Source organism: Symphalangus syndactylus, chromosome 14 (assembly GCF_028878055.3).
Source record: "Symphalangus syndactylus isolate Jambi chromosome 14, NHGRI_mSymSyn1-v2.1_pri, whole genome shotgun sequence".
Lineage (NCBI taxonomy): Eukaryota > Metazoa > Chordata > Mammalia > Primates > Hylobatidae > Symphalangus > Symphalangus syndactylus.
The window spans coordinates 37,502,214-37,519,413 of NC_072436.2; the positions used below are offsets into that span (position 1 = coordinate 37,502,214).

The 17,200-nt window shown below is 41.6% G+C and overlaps 1 protein-coding gene across 2 annotated transcripts in view; it reads left to right on the forward strand.

Annotated features, from left to right (window-relative positions):
- KDM3A (lysine demethylase 3A) overlaps window positions 1-17,200 on the forward strand; it is a 51,455-nt gene that overhangs the window by 31,255 nt on the left and 3,000 nt on the right. For both annotated transcript variants that reach the window (XM_055240468.1, XM_063617556.1), the window contains 12 exons: window positions 1,953-2,167; window positions 5,086-5,238; window positions 5,378-5,473; window positions 5,816-5,943; window positions 7,361-7,553; window positions 9,117-9,289; window positions 9,641-9,877; window positions 11,169-11,340; window positions 12,129-12,216; window positions 13,222-13,352; window positions 16,809-16,928; window positions 17,011-17,150. In XM_055240468.1, coding sequence (XP_055096443.1) covers window positions 1,953-2,167; window positions 5,086-5,238; window positions 5,378-5,473; window positions 5,816-5,943; window positions 7,361-7,553; window positions 9,117-9,289; window positions 9,641-9,877; window positions 11,169-11,340; window positions 12,129-12,216; window positions 13,222-13,352; window positions 16,809-16,928; window positions 17,011-17,150 — 1,846 coding nt within the window. The remainder of the gene's footprint in view (window positions 1-1,952; window positions 2,168-5,085; window positions 5,239-5,377; window positions 5,474-5,815; window positions 5,944-7,360; window positions 7,554-9,116; window positions 9,290-9,640; window positions 9,878-11,168; window positions 11,341-12,128; window positions 12,217-13,221; window positions 13,353-16,808; window positions 16,929-17,010; window positions 17,151-17,200) is intronic.

Genomic DNA, 17,200 nt, shown 5'->3' on the forward strand with positions numbered 1-17,200 from the left:
ACCTCTGCAAGTTTTTCCTGATTCTTACCTATTTGAATAAACCCTTTAGTCTAATTAATCTATTGTCACCCTGTTCACCTGTAGTTTTCTTCCCTTTTATATGAAATACTGTCTCTTGGACATACCTTCTTTACCTAATTGTCTACCTTTTCTTGCCAAAGCAAGCTCAGTTACTCTCTTTACCATGAAGTCCTTGTCATATTGGCCCACAAACCTCAGTCAGCAGTCAGCACTTCCTCCTCTGCTCTTATAAGAATTAATGACTGTTACGATATCTGTTACAGGCTACTTCATTGTGTTTTATATCTATTTCTTATGTCTCCTACTAGAAATATTTGTTTGTTTGTTTGTATGTATGTATGTATTTACTTATTTATGTTTCGAGACAGAATCTTGCTCTGCTGCCCAGGCTGGAGTGCATTGGCACGATCATAGCTCACTGTGTAACCTCAAACTCCTGGAGTCAAGTGATCCTCCCATCTCAGCTTCCCAGGTAGCTAGGACTACAGGCTTGTGCTACCATGCCTGGCTAATTAAAAAAAAATTTTTTTGTAGTGACAGGGTCTTGTTGTGTTCTCTGGGCTGGTCTCAAACGGAATCCGTCTCAGCCTCCCAAAGTGCTGGGATTACAGTGAGCCATTGTGCCTAGCCAGAATACTGTACTTTTAGGCTGGGTATGGTGGTTCATGCTTGTAATCCTGGCACTTCAGGAGACCAAGGTGGGAGGATCGCTTGAGCCCAGGAGTTTGACACCAGCTTGGGCAACAGGGCAAAACCCTGTCTCTACAAAAAATGGAAAAAGAAAATTAGCTGGGTGTGGCGGCACATGCCTGCCTTCCCAGCCACTTGAGAGGCTAAGGTGGGAGGATTGCTGAAGCCTGGGAGTAGGGGTTGCAGTGAGCCATAATCGTACCACTGTACTCCAGCCTGGGCATTGGGCCTGTCTCAAAAAGAAAAAGAAAAAAAAAATTTTATGTTTTAAAAATTTAAAACTAATACATAGCTTATGAAAAAAACGTTCAAGTGTTACACAGTATTGAAGGCAAATAATGAACAAATGTTCTGCCCTTTGTTCCACTTCTTAGGTTCTGAGGCCCATTTTAATGCTTCCCTCTTTCCAGAAGCTTGTGTGCAGCTGGAATTTGTATAGGCACCAAGTACCTCACAGACCGGTGTGGTCATTGCTTCAGTGACTGTCTAGGGGTTACTGTTCTTTAGCTGAGCGTTTTTCTTGAAGCAGTAGTTGTATTTAAATCTGATCAGGTTATTTATCACCTTCTGTTTGTTAACGACTTACTTCTGTAGTAACTTGTGATTTTCCTTGCTCTTAAGCGCCAAGTCCAGCAAGTCAAACAACTATCCCTGGAGGCAGTATGATTATATTGGTTTGAGTGCAAAATATACCTCTCTCCCCTTCTCCTCCCTCCTCTTTCCCCTGTCTAGCTCGTCTTTTGGGGAAAAAGTGTTTTTAATCTTCCTACTGACATTGCCAAATAATCATTGGCTGTGATTAGCCATGGAGATTACAGAAAACTAGGAAGGACTTTGTTGATTTAAATAGTAATTACAGGTTGTGGATGGGCATGGTGGCTCATGCCTGTAGTCCCAGCACTTTGGGAGGCTGAGGCAGGCGTATCACCTGAGGTCAGGAGTTCAAGACCAGCCTGGCCAACATAGCGAAACCCCATTTCTACTAAAAATACAAAAATTAGGCGGGAGTGGTGGCAGGCGCCTGTAATCCCAGCTACTGGGGAAGCTGAGGCAGGGAGAGTTACTTGAACCTGGGAGGCGGAGGTTGCAGTGAGCCGAGATGGTACCACTGCACTCCAGCCTGGGGAACAGAGTGAGACTCCATCTCAAAAAAAAAAAAAAAGTAATTACAAGTTGTAAATCAGTTTTGTGTGTGTTTGTGTGTGTGTACATTATATCTTTTTTTCCCCTGCCTCCCCTAGGTTACAATTCAACAAACATGGTGTGTTGCGGGTAGAAGGCTTCTTAACACCAAACAAGTATGACAGTGAAGCGATTGGCTTGTGGTTACCTTTAACCAAAAACGTTGTGGGGATTGATTTGGACACAGCAAAGTACATCTTGGCCAACATTGGAGACCACTTCTGTCAAATGGTGATTTCTGAAAAGGAAGCTATGTCAACTATTGAGCCACACAGTAAGAGCATCTCTTAGTGGGTAGGATTTTTGAGCCCAATTTGATTTTTGTTCCTAAGTGACACCTAAGTCCTAATTGCTTGGGTTTTTTTTTCACCCAGAAGTTTAGGTAACTTTGGTATAATGAGGTTGCATTTTTCCTTTTGCAACAGGTTTGATCAGAGTTAGCCACCTATCTTTGGGGTTTATTTTGGGCCAATTAACAGAGGAGTGGAACTCCTTTTTTGTTAGGAAAGGTGAAGGTGAAGTGATGGTGGAATTTGCACAGCCTCACCAGCAGTGCAGTCACACTAAAAGGGGATGAGGTCTCAGATTGGTTTATTTTAAAACAAAGGTTCTTAATCATGAATACATTTCGAGGAAAATAAGAATGGGAAGGCTGACTCTTAGACCTACTGAGTTAGAGTCCGCAGGGCTGGGTCCCAGACATGAGAATGAGAACAGGTTCAGAATGGAAATGATTGTTAGAGTCAAGGTTTGAAGGGAATACTTGGAGGTTCTAGATGTGCACGTGCTTGTGTCCTCCCCTCTTTGGGAGCACTCTTACACCGATCTGGCAGCCCATTAAGCCACAGGAATCAGGGTAGGTGGCACGTTAGAGCCAGACCTCCTTCATGACATCTCAAGCTAGGATGTTTGGAGGACGGTACAGCGTCTTCCTGTCCATGTTCCTCTGTGGAAATGAGTTATCCGGCCAGAAGCACCATGGGGCGTCTGTCTTATAAGCCTCATATTTTCTTCCATCATTTTATCTTTACCAGTGGTTGAAAGTTAAAAGTGAAGCCTTTCTATTCCTCTGGTATGTCTCTTTTTAGACTTTGCTTAACCAAGTATGTTTGAATACAAGCATCCATGCCAGTCTTAAGAATTTTGATTTATTACCAGCAACTAACTGAACCTAGCTTAAGCACAAAAATAACTTACTGAATATATGTGGATACTGTCTCAGAGTCCAAGGAACAGGACTAGGTCATTCCCAGCCATAGGAATCCAGAGCTGCCTGGGAGAAAGGGAATTGCGAGTGCCTGGGACAACCAGAGTTATTCTTTAGAATTACTTCATTCTGCTGGGGTAGTGGAGACGCTAAGTCAAGAGTCTTATTATACTTTTCCCCCTGTAGTCTGTTTAAGACAAGCAATATTAGTTTTCCACTTTCAATGGAGATACAAATATATTTTATTTGTATTATATTATTTTATTAATTATATTTAAGTAAAAGTAGTAGATCGAGAGAAAAATTCCTAAGTAACTGGTCTGGCAGTGATACATACATGACTGCAATGTGGAAACACTTCTTTGGAATGTATTAGTAGCTTTGCTCCTGAATCAGCAGAGCTGTTTTAAGCAAGTGATGGCTTTTTCTTTGATAAAGATGAGTCATCTAAAAAATGTTTTTTTCAAATAGAAAAAGGCACAGTTATCTTTTACAGCATAATTAAGAAACTCTCTTCCTTGAAGATTTAAATGTGATTAACCTTTCCTCCTGGCCTTTTTGATTATCCTGTTGCTCTTTCTCTTCTCTGTGACAAGCTGGTCAGATTGGAGAGAGAAACTCAACTGTGAGTGATACTGAAATATGCCATCATACCCAGAAGAGTTTACCTCTGATCCTGAGATTAGGGAGCAGATCTCGACTATTACTACTTTTATTCTGTTATTTCAGTGACAAATAATCATTAAACAGGTGGCTAAGAGATCTAAGAGTACTTTCTGATATAACAGTCTAATCCAAGTGTCCAAGATGAAGTTCATAAGATCTCATTCGTAAGATGCCTAAAGCTGTATGAATTGTGCCCTGTGCTATTACATTATAATGTAATGGCAGAAGTTCATTCAGCAGTTGGATTGATTTTGTATAAACTAAAGCTTGGTCATTTGGGTTGTGTTCAGTCTGAAGAAGGAATGAGTTAACCCCAAACTGGATTAGGAAAAAGATATTCTCCATAGAACAGGAGTGCAGCAGCATTGATCCAGTGTTGTTCAGGAGAGAGACAGACTGACTGCCAGGAGTCTCCTAGTCAGGAGACCTTGGGCTTTTCTGTGACCCACAAAAATGTCCTCCCTTTGCTTATACTTCTGAAAGCTTGCTGATACCTGGTTTGGTTGCCTGATTTGGCACTCCTCCATCTGGGGGAAGGGTTCAATGGCCCATCCAGTTTTGGAAGGCCACTCCCTCCAGTTGTTAGGTCTTGGCCACTGGAACAGAAAATGCTGCTTTGTGGAATCCTGGGTCGTGCCTTAATCTGCTGGATGTTTGGTTAGTGTGAGTTAGTCCTGGGTGCCTGCATCATTCCTGGCACTGGCTAAATCGAATTTCTGACTGACTGGTGAAGGAACTGATTTTGGACCATTGTGCCTGCACAAAGTTAATGTGCAACTCCCTCCAGGCCCCCTGAGAACCTTGGAGTTTTTAATGGGCAGTCTGAGTGGATGTAGGGTATCTGAATAACCTGATGCTCTGTGCAGATTACTGGGTTTGTGGATCTGAGTAAATTTTTCTTTTTCCTTTGGAGAAAGCCTGGAACATGCTGCCTTTAAATTCTGAAAGGGACTCATGACTCAGAGGTTAAGAACCACTGTTGTGTGATACCCGTGTCTGAGCTCCAACTTGTGTAACTACTGCTGCACAGTCTGAATAGGGATTCTGCTTGGAGTTCAGTCTCCTAGAGAGAGGTGAGACTGTGCCTGAATACATACAGTGAGAAGAAGCATGAATCTGAAGTACAAATTCAAGTTACTAGAAGTGCTGAGGGGATCCAGGAGCACTTCATGGGGTGGAGGACAGCATTTGCAATGAAGGCTGAACAAAGTTAATTTGAAGTCTAGTCACGGGGAGGAATGACAATAACCCCTACCTTTCATGTTTGGTTTCAGAAGCCCTCTCCTTCCAAAGACTAAGTGATTTATTGATTTTTGCAGGACAGGTTGCTTGGAAGCGAGCTGTCAAAGGTGTTCGAGAAATGTGTGATGTGTGCGACACCACCATTTTCAACCTGCACTGGGTGTGTCCTCGTTGTGGGTTTGGAGTATGTGTGGACTGCTACCGGATGAAGAGAAAGAATTGCCAACAGGGTAAGAACCGATTTGATTCTCCTCCAGCCCCTCTACACAGTTAAATCAAGTTTTTTGTTGATTTGTGTTTGGTGGGTTTCTTGAAGCATGTGGAGCCAGCGTCTGTAAAGAACAGTTACTACAAATCAGTTATTTGCAGGTGCTGCTTACAAGACTTTCTCTTGGCTAAAATGTGTGAAGAGTCAGATACATGAACCAGAGAACTTAATGCCCACACAGATCATTCCTGGAAAAGGTATTTCATATGGTGCAGTGATTTTCTTTCCCCTTGTCTTGGTTAACTCATGGGGGCTGGTAGTTTGGTTTTCCTTTATTACTGGTTAAGTTTATTTTAGTGTGTATTGTAAATTGTCCAGAAATATATTAAATAAATCCTCCAACACTTTTCAAGTCAAGTTTTGTGGGATAGTTTTGTAGTAGAAAAGAAAATGCATTTTGGGGAAGGCCTCTGGAGCAGGATGAAAAGGAGGGAGTGGGAAAAGTAATCCTGTGGGGAATGCCAGCTTCTGCTCTGTAATGTTGAGGTTGAAAGTACCTAATGCCCGTGTTCAGATGTTTGCCTCTGCCCTTTGTTTAGCACTCTATGATGTTGGAGACATTGTTCATTCTGTAAGAGCGAAATGGGGAATAAAGGCAAACTGCCCTTGTTCAAACAGGCAATTCAAACTCTTTTCAAAGCCAGCCTCAAAGGAAGACCTAAAACAGGTATTTACTGCTTATGTTAAATTCACCATCCCTTGTAATTGTCATTTGTCTGTTTTTCAAATAACTCAAGGATTTCTATCAGTAAATTTGAAAGGAACCTGGGGATAGCTATCAGTGGAAAGAGAGAGAGAAAGAATTCATACAGTTCATGTGACAGTTCAGAGACCCGTTCTGACTTTTCACATTACTTTCGTAGACTCCACTGTGGCCTCTTTTAGTAGGTTTTACATTTTTGTTTCTTGAAAAAGCAAAAAGTTCTAGTCTACCTAATAAGTAGCTGTCAAATCTGTAAAGGGTTTAAAAAAAGTTTGTGTATTTTGCAGAATTAAAATTATTAAGCTTTAACATTTTTAAAATTACTAAATATTTTTCGCCTATATTTATGAAGAGTTGAAGGAAATGATGAAATGAACCTTTAGTTGCCCATCACGCAATGTAAAAAATGTTAATTTTCTCAGTCCTCATATGTCTCTCCTTGGTGGCATCCCTCTCCTCCCCACCATCACATGTACGTCTTGCTGTCCCTTCTCCCCCTCGTTCCAGTAATCAGTATGCCGCATTGTGTTTAATAATCAGAAATTTACATTTCTATAAAGCTGTGGTGTCATAGGCAGGATGGGAGAGCAGAAGACTTGTAATATTTGGAGTCAGAACTGAATTTGAGTTCTTTTCCTTCCACTTGCTAGTTGTGTTACTTTGGCTGAAGTGAGCTGATTTGTATGTGCTTCAGCTTCCTCATCAGTAATATAGAAATAATAAGTAATATTGATGATTGGGCATCACAGAATTACATCACATGTAAAGAGAGGGCCTGGACCACAACAGGAGTTTGAATATTTTTTTTCCTCCTTCTTATGTATGTATAAACTCGCTCTTGCCAGTTTTTAAAATTATTTTCTTCTATAGCAGTCATCTTAGATTTAATTTATGAGTTCTTTTAAGAGCTCCTCATCACATTTTTAAAGCTAAGTCAAAATAGCATTTTCTCTTTCTCTGTATTCCATTTCCTTCTGAAATCACAGCTTTACCTTTCCTGCCTGCCATATTTATTCGTTTTCAACCATGTTTTCTGTGCCTATGCTGGATTCTGGGATGAGTTCATAGGGGAGACACGCACAAACTGGTCATTTTAAACCAGCATGGTACATAGAGTAATAGGGATATGTACCAGCAGGGGCTGGTAAAAGGGTGCGGGGGTAAAATACCTTGCTGTGTTTAAGTTGCTAACATCTCTCCTACCTTGTAGTTATTCTCTACTAGTGCGGGATTACTGCAGCTGTGGGGATACCCAGGGCTATTAGGTGGTTTTGTTCTGGATATTTATCTTACTTGTTGGTCGGCTATTAGGAGAGAAGAAAAGAAAAGGAAGCTGTCATTCTTCAGCTTATGTAAAATCGTCCTTTAATGCTTAACACAGACTTTAGCTGGAGAAAAACCGACTCTTGGTGCAGTGCTCCAGCAGAATCCCTCAGGGTTGGAGCCAGCAGCTGTGGGTGGGGAAGCAGCCTCCAAGCCAGCCGGCAGCATGAAGCCTGCCTGTCCAGCCAGCACATCTCCTCTAAACTGGCTGGCCGACCTAACCAGCGGGAATGTCAACAAGGAAAACAAGGGTGAGTGTTTCTGCTTTCCTGTTTGTTCTTGAGTATTTTAGTCCATTCATGGAAGGAGTTGGCAACCTCACTTGCTGAGAGAACAGTGGTTAGAAGTCTTGTGGAATGCAAAGTGCTTCTCTGGAGTCATCCTGGAACCTGCCACAAATGAAAGTGTTTTTGAAATGCAGCACTGAAGAGGAATTTTGCTGCATTAAAATTTAGGGACTTCCACCTTCTGGCTGTGTTACAGAAGAGAAGAATTGCAGGCCACTTCTTTCATGCAAAGATCTGGAACAAAATTTTAATGAATCAAATTTGACACTGTAAATGAAGGAATATTTGAATGTTAGACTACATCTGAATTTCTGGAAAAACCTTTATATAGCTTTAAAAATGTGATAAGGAGCTCTTAAAAGAACTCATGAACTAAGTCTAAGATGACTGCTGTAGAAAAAAATAATTTGAAAAGCTGGCAAGAGCACAGCTGGTGAGTTTATACATACCTTAGAAGGAGGAAAAAGAATATTCAAACTCCGTTGCGGTCCAGGCCCTCTCTTTACATGTGATGTAATTCTGTGATGCCTAATCATCAATATTGCTCATTATTTCTGTATTACTGATGAGGAAGCTGATGCACATAGAAACCAGCTCATTTGAGCCGAAGTAAGACAATTAGCAAGTGGCCGGAAAAGAATTCAGGTTTTTCAAGGTCTTTCCAGAAATGAAGATAAAGTCTGACATTCAAAAATGTAGAAGAATCATGGGACAAGATGCAGGAAAACATTAAGTAAAATTCAGTACCTGTTAATGATTTATAAAAAACTTCTTAAGAACATTCTTAATCAAGAGTTGAAACCAGAAAACAAGACTGGAGACATCATAAATAGTCGTTGAATTTTTTTAAAAATTTGTTTTGAGTTTTTTTTGAGACAGAATCTTGCTCTGTCCAGCCAGGCTGGAGTGCAGTGGCAGGATCTTGGCTCACTGCAACACTGCACTCTGCCTCCCAGGTTCAAGCCATTGTCCTGCCTCAGCCTCCTGAGTAGCTAGGATTATAGACACCTGCCACCACGCCCTGCTAACTTTTGTATTTTTAGTAGAAATGGGGTTTTGCCATGTTGGCCAAGCTGGCCTTTGAGGTTTTTGTTTGTTTTTTTTTAAACAGTTTCTATGTTCAAGAACAAGACAAAAGATATCTGTTTTCACTCTTTATTAAGCATTGTACTGGAAGTCCTGGTCAGTGCATTGAGGGAAAAAAAATGTGTAAAGAGAATGCTGCCAATATTTGTAGACAGTACACGCAAAAAATCCAAAAGAATCTACATTTACTAAACATTTGTCAGGGTTGCTAGATACAAAGGTCAATTTACAAAAATCCATTGTACTGGATAGTTATTGTTTTTAACATCAGTGAGGAATCCTTGTCTAAGTAAATCATATCGTTCATACTTACTCCCTAAAGTATTTTTTTTGTTTCAGTAAATAGAAAGCAAGTTCTAAAGTAATTCTGCTAGTAGAATACTAATAAGGGATTTGCCTTTCAGAATGTTTTTTCATCTGAATGTTTTGGTTTTATTTTAGAAAAACAACCAACAATGCCAATTTTAAAGAATGAAATCAAATGCCTTCCACCCCTCCCACCTTTAAGCAAATCCAGCACAGTCCTCCATACGTTTAACAGCACAATTTTGACACCCGTAAGCAACAACAATTCTGGTTTCCTCCGGAATCTCTTGAATTCTTCTACAGGAAAGGTATGTGTTTGTTTGTTGGTACTCCATGTTGCAAAGTTGAAGACAGAACAGGAAGAGAGTAGAGAAGTTGGAACTGAAAGTAGACTGAATCACATACTTACCTTTGTGGGTTCAGAAGGCTGAGTCACTGGAGGATGGGTTTTATGGGACTATAGTTCTGGGCCGGGCCACTTTCTCCTGTTACCTCACTTCTATGAGTTGTCAAGGGGGGACAGGGGACGTACCTCTTTGCCTGGGGGTCCTGGCTTGGAATCTTCTGGATATGTAATCTATACTCATCATTATGGGAATGGAGTTTCTTGATGGTAGGGGAATGACATATTTGAGACTTCTGTTCTTTCTCCAATTCAGACAGAAAATGGACTCAAGAATACACCAAAAATCCTTGATGACATCTTTGCCTCTTTGGTGCAAAATAAGACTTCTTCTGATTTATCTAAGAGGCCTCAAGGACTAACGATCAAGCCCAGCATTCTGGGCTTTGACACTCCTCACTATTGGCTTTGTGATAATCGCTTGCTGTGCTTGCAAGACCCCAACAATAAGAGCAACTGGAATGTGTTTAGGGAGTGCTGGAAACAAGGGCAGGTAATGTAGGCCTCCTATCCTCCAGCCCTATTCAGAACCCCCTTCTCAGTTCCTTTAGCAGACTTCTGACAACCCCACCCCAGCCTTCTCCCCCTCCTTCACCTCCTGTTTTATTCTTTATTGTTTCGGGTGAATATAATCAGGTCAGGATGTGGCCATGGGTCTTACTTTTTAAAGCAGATGGTCCTAAGCTGACTTTTCCAGTCAGGTTTTTGTTGCTTCCTACCAGTCCCCGTTGGGTTTTTGATGAGGGCATCCAGGCTTGGTGATTCCTATGGTAAACCTCAGCAGAGGAAGTGAGTATGACTACAGGCTGATGGGATTTGGGAGATTAGACAAAATGTGGTACAAAATCATGCACCCCTCTTACCTGAATGAAAAGCCTGTGCTGAAGGCAATTCTAGGTGGGCTAGGGCCATGTGGTGTCACATAGTCCCCAGGTGCCTGCTTCAGAGGGCAGCGTTGTTGGATCTTAAGTGCCGGTTAATATCTTTAGGAGAATTTCTAGGCCTGCTTCTGTGCTTTCTTGTTTTGGTTCTGTTTTCTGGATCTTTGGCTTCTCTGTTTGGCCAGATAGGGTCTTTGCTAAAGGAACACTCTGCTCTTGGACAAGAATTTGGGAGAACTGCCAAACAGAAAGATGTGAGTGTTTAACCAAAAATAAATTTTCAAAAATGTTTTTCTCCATCCAGTGTACTAATAGGATTTGCTCATTTAATCATATATAGACAAGAAACAAAATGATGGGCTGAATACAGTGTATCAGCAGGCTTGCTTTCTTGCTTGTCAATATTTTAATGTTAGACTATTTCACGTAAAGGTTAGAGCTTCTGGGTTGTCTTAGACAGCCAAAAGATTTGGCACCCTCACACAGCCAGTGGTAGTGAGGGGTGTCACAGGCCATATTCCTGCTTGGCAATAACAGGCTCAAGTACAGTGGGGTCAGTCACCCTGTTTCACTGGTGACTGGTGTCACTGGACACTCCTTCCAGCGCTTGTCTTCTTCACAGTCCGTCTTGCTGTGAGTAATGAGATCTTACTAGGAAAGGTGATCGTTTCTCCTAGATGCTTACTCATGTAGTTTGAGAGCAAGGGTGTGTAGCAGATGAATGGTGAAGGTTGGAGGTGCTTTGGGAGCTCAGAGAACTAAGCCGAAACTGTCAAATCACCATCTGAGACAGAGCACCAGCTCCATGGAAATACACCAATAGCAGTGTGAAGAGGGACTGCCTTCGGGAGTGGGGACAGAGCTGCCAGAGTTCAGACTAAAGTCTTCCTTCTCTTCATTTAGCCAGTGATGGTGTCTGGAGTGCATCATAAATTGAACTCTGAACTTTGGAAACCTGAATCCTTCAGGAAAGAGTTTGGTGAGCAGGAAGTAGACCTAGTTAATTGTAGGACCAATGAAATCATCACAGGAGCCACAGTAGGAGACTTCTGGGATGGATTTGAAGACGTTCCAAGTATGTATGAAAGATCTTTTAAGGGGGTTGAGGATATGAAAGGAAGGGACACAGGAATGGCAGGAGTCTGAGACCCATCAGTAGCAGCCGCAGCATTTTCCGGGATTTTGGAGTTTAAAATTAATGTCTCTCCTCCCCTTCCTTGTTACAATGTTTATGCTTTTAAACCCTGAGGCATTATTACCTGTTCTGTTGGTCTTTGTTGTCCCTGGACAGAACGTCAGACAGGGTCAGTCTCTCTCTCTCTGAGCAGAATAAGTAATTTCTGTTGCATGCTGGCCTCAGAAAACTGGGTTTACTAAACACCTGTCACCCTTGATGGTTGACGTGCATTGCTGTTGGTTAGTTGGGATGCTGCTCACTTCTTCCGGAACACTGTAGAGGAGGAGCAGATTGGATCGATGACAGCTGTCGAACCACCACCTACATGCAGTGGGCAAAAGGGAGCGGCTGAATCTCCCAAGAATGAGTAGCAGCTTAATAAGCTTCTAGGAAAGACAAGGCCCTGACACAGATCCATTAGTTGGTATCTTTATTTTGCTGCACCTTGCTGCCTCCTGGGTACAAATGGATTTCTTTACACTGCAGAAATAAAATGGTGGATAGTTGGTAGGAGGGGAAAATTAAGGAAAAATAATATTTGTTTACTAAATTTATCAGGTTATGAAAAACTTGCAGAGATAAATATATTTTATTTGTATTGTTGAGGCATAAAATGCTAATTTGTCATTTATTTTGGTCTGTTTCTGAATTATAAATAGTAACAGCTAATTCTGGTTACCTTTCAGATCGTTTGAAAAATGAAAAAGAACCAATGGTGTTGAAACTTAAGGACTGGCCACCAGGAGAAGATTTTAGAGATATGATGCCTTCCAGGTATGATTATGAAGGTGGGGAGAGATGATTCTGTCCTTGACTTGGTAGGATAAATTCTTTTTTGAGGTAGTGAGAAAACAGTTTTCAAAGAAATAACAAAAGTTCTGTAATTATACTGCCGCTGATTTTTCATTTCTAGTCTGTAGTCATCGGAGGCATGTTTATTTTTAGAAGAGATGAAGAAGTGATTGGCTTTTAGGCCTGGCTGACTAATGGAACACCACACATTTTCCATGGTAGGCCCTGCTAGAGAAGAGGCTCACTTTTTCTTACAAGTCTGATTTGGAGGCAGTTGTGGAATCTGACCTGTCAGGGTCAGGACAATATAGTCACAGCACTGAGTTAGACAAGAAGACATCTACTGGGTAGATTTGTTTTCCTGACTGAGCTTGAAACTTTGAAAAGGGTGTCACAACTAATCAATGATATATCTCTAAGCATAACTTTTTGTCTAGAATTTATTGCTGAGATCTTTTGTCTGAACTGTTACAGCTGATTTTGACACATTTGTGTGTTGTAGGAAAGAGAGAAGATATCTTTGTAACTACTGTAATTCTTTTTTTTTTTTTTTTTTTGAGACGGAGTCTCGCTCTGTCGCCCGGGCTGGAGTGCAGTGGCACGATCTCGGCTCACTGCAAGCTCCGCCTCCTGGGTTCACGCCATTCTCCTGCCTCAGCCTCTCCGAGTAGCTGGGACTACAGGCGCCCGCCACCACGCCCGGCTAATTTTTTGTATTTTTAGTAGAGACGGGGTTTCACCATGGTCTCGATCTCCTGACCTCGTGATCCGCCTGCCTCGGCCTCCCAAAGTGCTGGGATTACAAGCGTGAGCCACCGCGCCCGGCGTAACTACTGTAATTCTAATCTTAAATATTTGATGGCTCTCTCAGTCTGCATGATCACAGATGTGTTTGTTCCTTTTGGTGTAGAAGGAATAAAACAGGTTATACAATAATGAATTAGAAAAGCAGTCTTACTTTGCAAATTCCTGGTTCTGTTGTTCTAGGTTTGATGATCTGATGGCCAACATTCCACTGCCCGAGTACACAAGGCGAGATGGCAAACTGAACTTGGCCTCTAGGCTGCCAAACTACTTTGTTCGGCCAGATCTGGGTCCCAAGATGTATAATGCTTATGGTAAGGAGGAGATGGCTAACTTTAAAATGGAAATAAAACAATTCAAAATGTTTGGAAAATTGATTTTGTGGGAGGGAGAGGTGGAAAACACCCATAATCTTAATGCGTAATACAGCCACAGCTTTCATTTTTACATATTTCCTTTCATTCCCTGGCCACATGTTTGTGTATTTCATTTTCATAGTTGCAGTTGTAGAGTATATGCAGTTTTGTGTTTTTCCCTTTACTGTACCTAATTTTACGTTGTAAAATCTTTACATGTTACTTAATAGTCTTTAGATGATACTTGATGGTGTGTGATACATCATTGAGAGAATGTACTTTTATTAGTGATTTCAGTGTTCGGACATTTAGGTCAGTCTGCTAGCATTCTAGCTGTCTTAACATCTGCTACAATTAAATGCAGTGTTTTGTGTTGGTGAGTAGAAGTTAGTTACTTAGGATTCAAAGTACTCTTTGAATTGGACTTTTATTCTTTTGACATGACTCAATACTGTCTAACAAGGAGGATGCCTGGGATAAAGATTGGTTTCTCTGTTTACCAGAGCTTTCTTTCATCATCATCATAACTGAGATCATCGTCAGTTTTACACATGGCCTTTAATTAGGGCTGGATTTGAGTTGGCCATTTTGAAGGAAGTATGTATTGTTGAATGCAGTTCTAGTTGTTTGAATATTTCAGTGAATTTTATTTACTCATTTTTACTATCTGGCCCCTACTTTTCCAGTCCTCTTGGAAATTACTTATTTTCCTCCCATAATTACTTCCATGTCATTTTCCATTTCCAGCCTTAGACCTGTGGGTGTCCTTCTCAAAAAGGACAAGGTCTGTTGTTGTCTTCGCTATGTTCTCCGAAGACTGTTGGGGGAGAGAAGGGAAAGAGGGGCAAAGACTCCAGCCCCACAATTCTGTTATGGTTGAGTCAGCTCAGGGAACCACCAGGAGTGTAGTTGGGGACTATTGTGACAGGGGAGTGTTTTTGTGTGCAAGCTCCCAGCAGTCTTCATGCCCAAGATAGTTGTGCCAGGGTAGGGGTACCAGAGAAATGGTGTGTGGGTGAGAAGACCCGGTGGGCACTAGACCTCTTGCCTGTTCCTCACTTCTCAGATCTCAGTTGGTGAGTCCTCCATGTGCTGTGGGTCTGCAGTGTGCTCTCTCGAGGTCCTGTCCCTCGAGCCCCTCAGAGACTGATTAAAGCAGCTGCATGGTTGGGATCTTGGGCAAACTTAAGTATATAAGAGCATTTTTCCAGTAAATTATATAGTTTATCCATGCTTTATAGAAATCCTGAAGCTTTAAAGGTGGGTATCTGAGAAATTTTCAAAAGAATTGCTTGCATGGTTTAACTAGCTTGGCAGCAGGTCTTTCCCCCTAGACACTAATAGATGGCAGTGTTACTCTATAAAAGCTTTTCCTATGACAAAATGGTTCCCATCCAGAAGCAAGCATTCAGGGGGTGAAAATAATGATGTGTTCATTTTCAAACACCTTATATCTTATTGTAAACATCATTAAAGAGTGGTCTTTTCAAAGGTTGCGTGATTGAGCTGTGACTCTTCAATGAGAATAAGTGCAAAGGCTCTTTGGAGAGATCATATAATCCAGCCTCTCTTCAGTTCCTGCAACACCCCCCATTTTGCAAATGAGGACCAGGACTTGAGGACAGTAGAAGGGACATTGACTTCTTCAGGATCTCCAAGGGGCAGCTAGTGGCAGGTCTGAAACTAGTACTTAGATCTCCTAATTTCCAACCTAGAGCCCATTTCTCTACTCTTCCCCCACTCTTAACTCCCCATCACCCAACAGCCCCTACTATTTCAGCTTTTTTCCATCTTAAAAGTCCATGGTGTTTTGTTTCAGGATGTTTTGTTGTCTGGCACTCCTTTCCCTTTGACCATTATGTTTTTACAATTTTGGTTTCATCTGAGTTTACCATGGTTTAGAGTCTGGTTTTATCAATGTACAGTTACCCATGACTGGGATCTGATGGACTTTGGGCCAGTGGCTGGGCAGCAGTTATTTTCTTGCTCGTTTTGTACTGTGGCACTGGCTGGATCAGCAGGCAGCCAGTCCTGCTGAGGCTTTGCCTCCTAGTCTCCTTTCCTTTCCTTCCCAGCTCCACCCCTCTTCTATTGCCCTTAGTCTTAACCACTGTCTTCAAGTCTGTGTTTATTGTTTGCTTATATTTATAATTTTAACATATATATTTGTATTCATGCACAATATTCTTTCAGTTTTTAGCCTGCTTTTGAACTTCATATAAATAGAATCAGTTTTTTAATATTCATCCATGCTGTCATATAATTATATATCATTCATGTGTTCATTTCATTCATTTTATTTCTATTACATTAATTGCTTTTTTCTGAAATTTTGCTTTTTACTATGGAACTATTTTTCAAATACACTGAAAACTTGAGAGTCTGGTAGTGACTCCATATAATTCATCACCCAGTTATATAACAGCTTCTAACTTTTTGCCATAATTGTTTCATTGTCTCCTCTCTTTATATTTTTTCATCATCCTCTCATCTATCCTATGATTTCACCCTAATACCAAATGCTTTACCTACTCCTAGGACTGATATTTCAGCAAGCTGGAAAGAAAGGAAAGTACAGCAGGGCTCTGGGGGCCCTGGTCCCAAGCTGGAGTGAAGAAATGTGCCCTCTCAAAAGTATAGCCCCTCTAAAACCAAAGCCCCAGGCAAGCCAGAGATAAAGGCTTCCTCCAAAACAGTATTACGGGGCGTTTTCAGAGGCTGGCAGGTTAGAAAACAGCCGCTGCTTGCTCACTACAAGCTATGCTTCTCCCTACTGCCCAGTCTAAGAAGCAGAGTCCTGGTGTTAGAATGGGTTGCCCAAGGTGACTGCAGGGTAAGCTTCAGGATGATTGTTGAGCAAGGTGAGCCTTCTCCTGTGAGCAAGGAATTAGCCACAGACTATGAACACTGGGGGGGACCTGTCGTTCTGGCTCACTCCTTACCCCTCCTCTTTTACAGTTGAGAGAACCAAGGAATGCATGGGGCAGTGTTCCTTCTTATACTCATGATAGCCATTTGACGTTCCAGGTTTATGTGTGTGTGTGTGTGGGGGGGGCTTTCCCTTGGACTCCCCATCTCGAGTGGTCCTTGGTCTTTGTCTCTTGCCCCAGAACTCCTAGGCTGTGGCAACAATCAAAGCCTGAGCTCACTTGATCTAGCGGATGTCCTTTTGGCAAATCCTAGCTTCGGAAGCCTGCTTTACCACTTGCATTTCCTGCTGTTTTTGGCTTCTGAGTATTCCTTCTTTTCTTGCTAGCACATTGATTAAAGAATTTTTTTTGCAATAATTTGATCCAGAATTTTTATTCTCAGCAGAAGAGTCAATCAGGGACCTACCATCCCCCAGGTAGGTAGTGGAAAGACTGTGGCAGCCTTTGTTGTCTTTCGTAAACTTAAGGCACTTTGTTTTTGCAGGATTAATCACTCCTGAAGATCGGAAATATGGAACAACAAATCTTCACTTAGATGTATCTGATGCAGCTAATGTCATGGTCTATGTGGGAATTCCCAAAGGACAGTGTGAGCAAGAAGAAGGTAGGGTGCTGAGCATAAAAGGAGGGCTTACTCTTTGAGCCAGGGCCTGTGGTCTGATATTTGCTTTCTCTTCTTGCTCTAGAAGTCCTTAAGACCATCCAAGATGGAGATTCTGACGAACTCACAATAAAGCGATTTATTGAAGGAAAAGAGAAGCCAGGAGCACTGTGGCACATATATGCTGCAAAGGACACAGAGAAGATAAGGGAATTTCTTAAAAAGGTGTGCTGCTTATGGCATGTGTGAACAGAGGCATAGAGAATAGCAATATT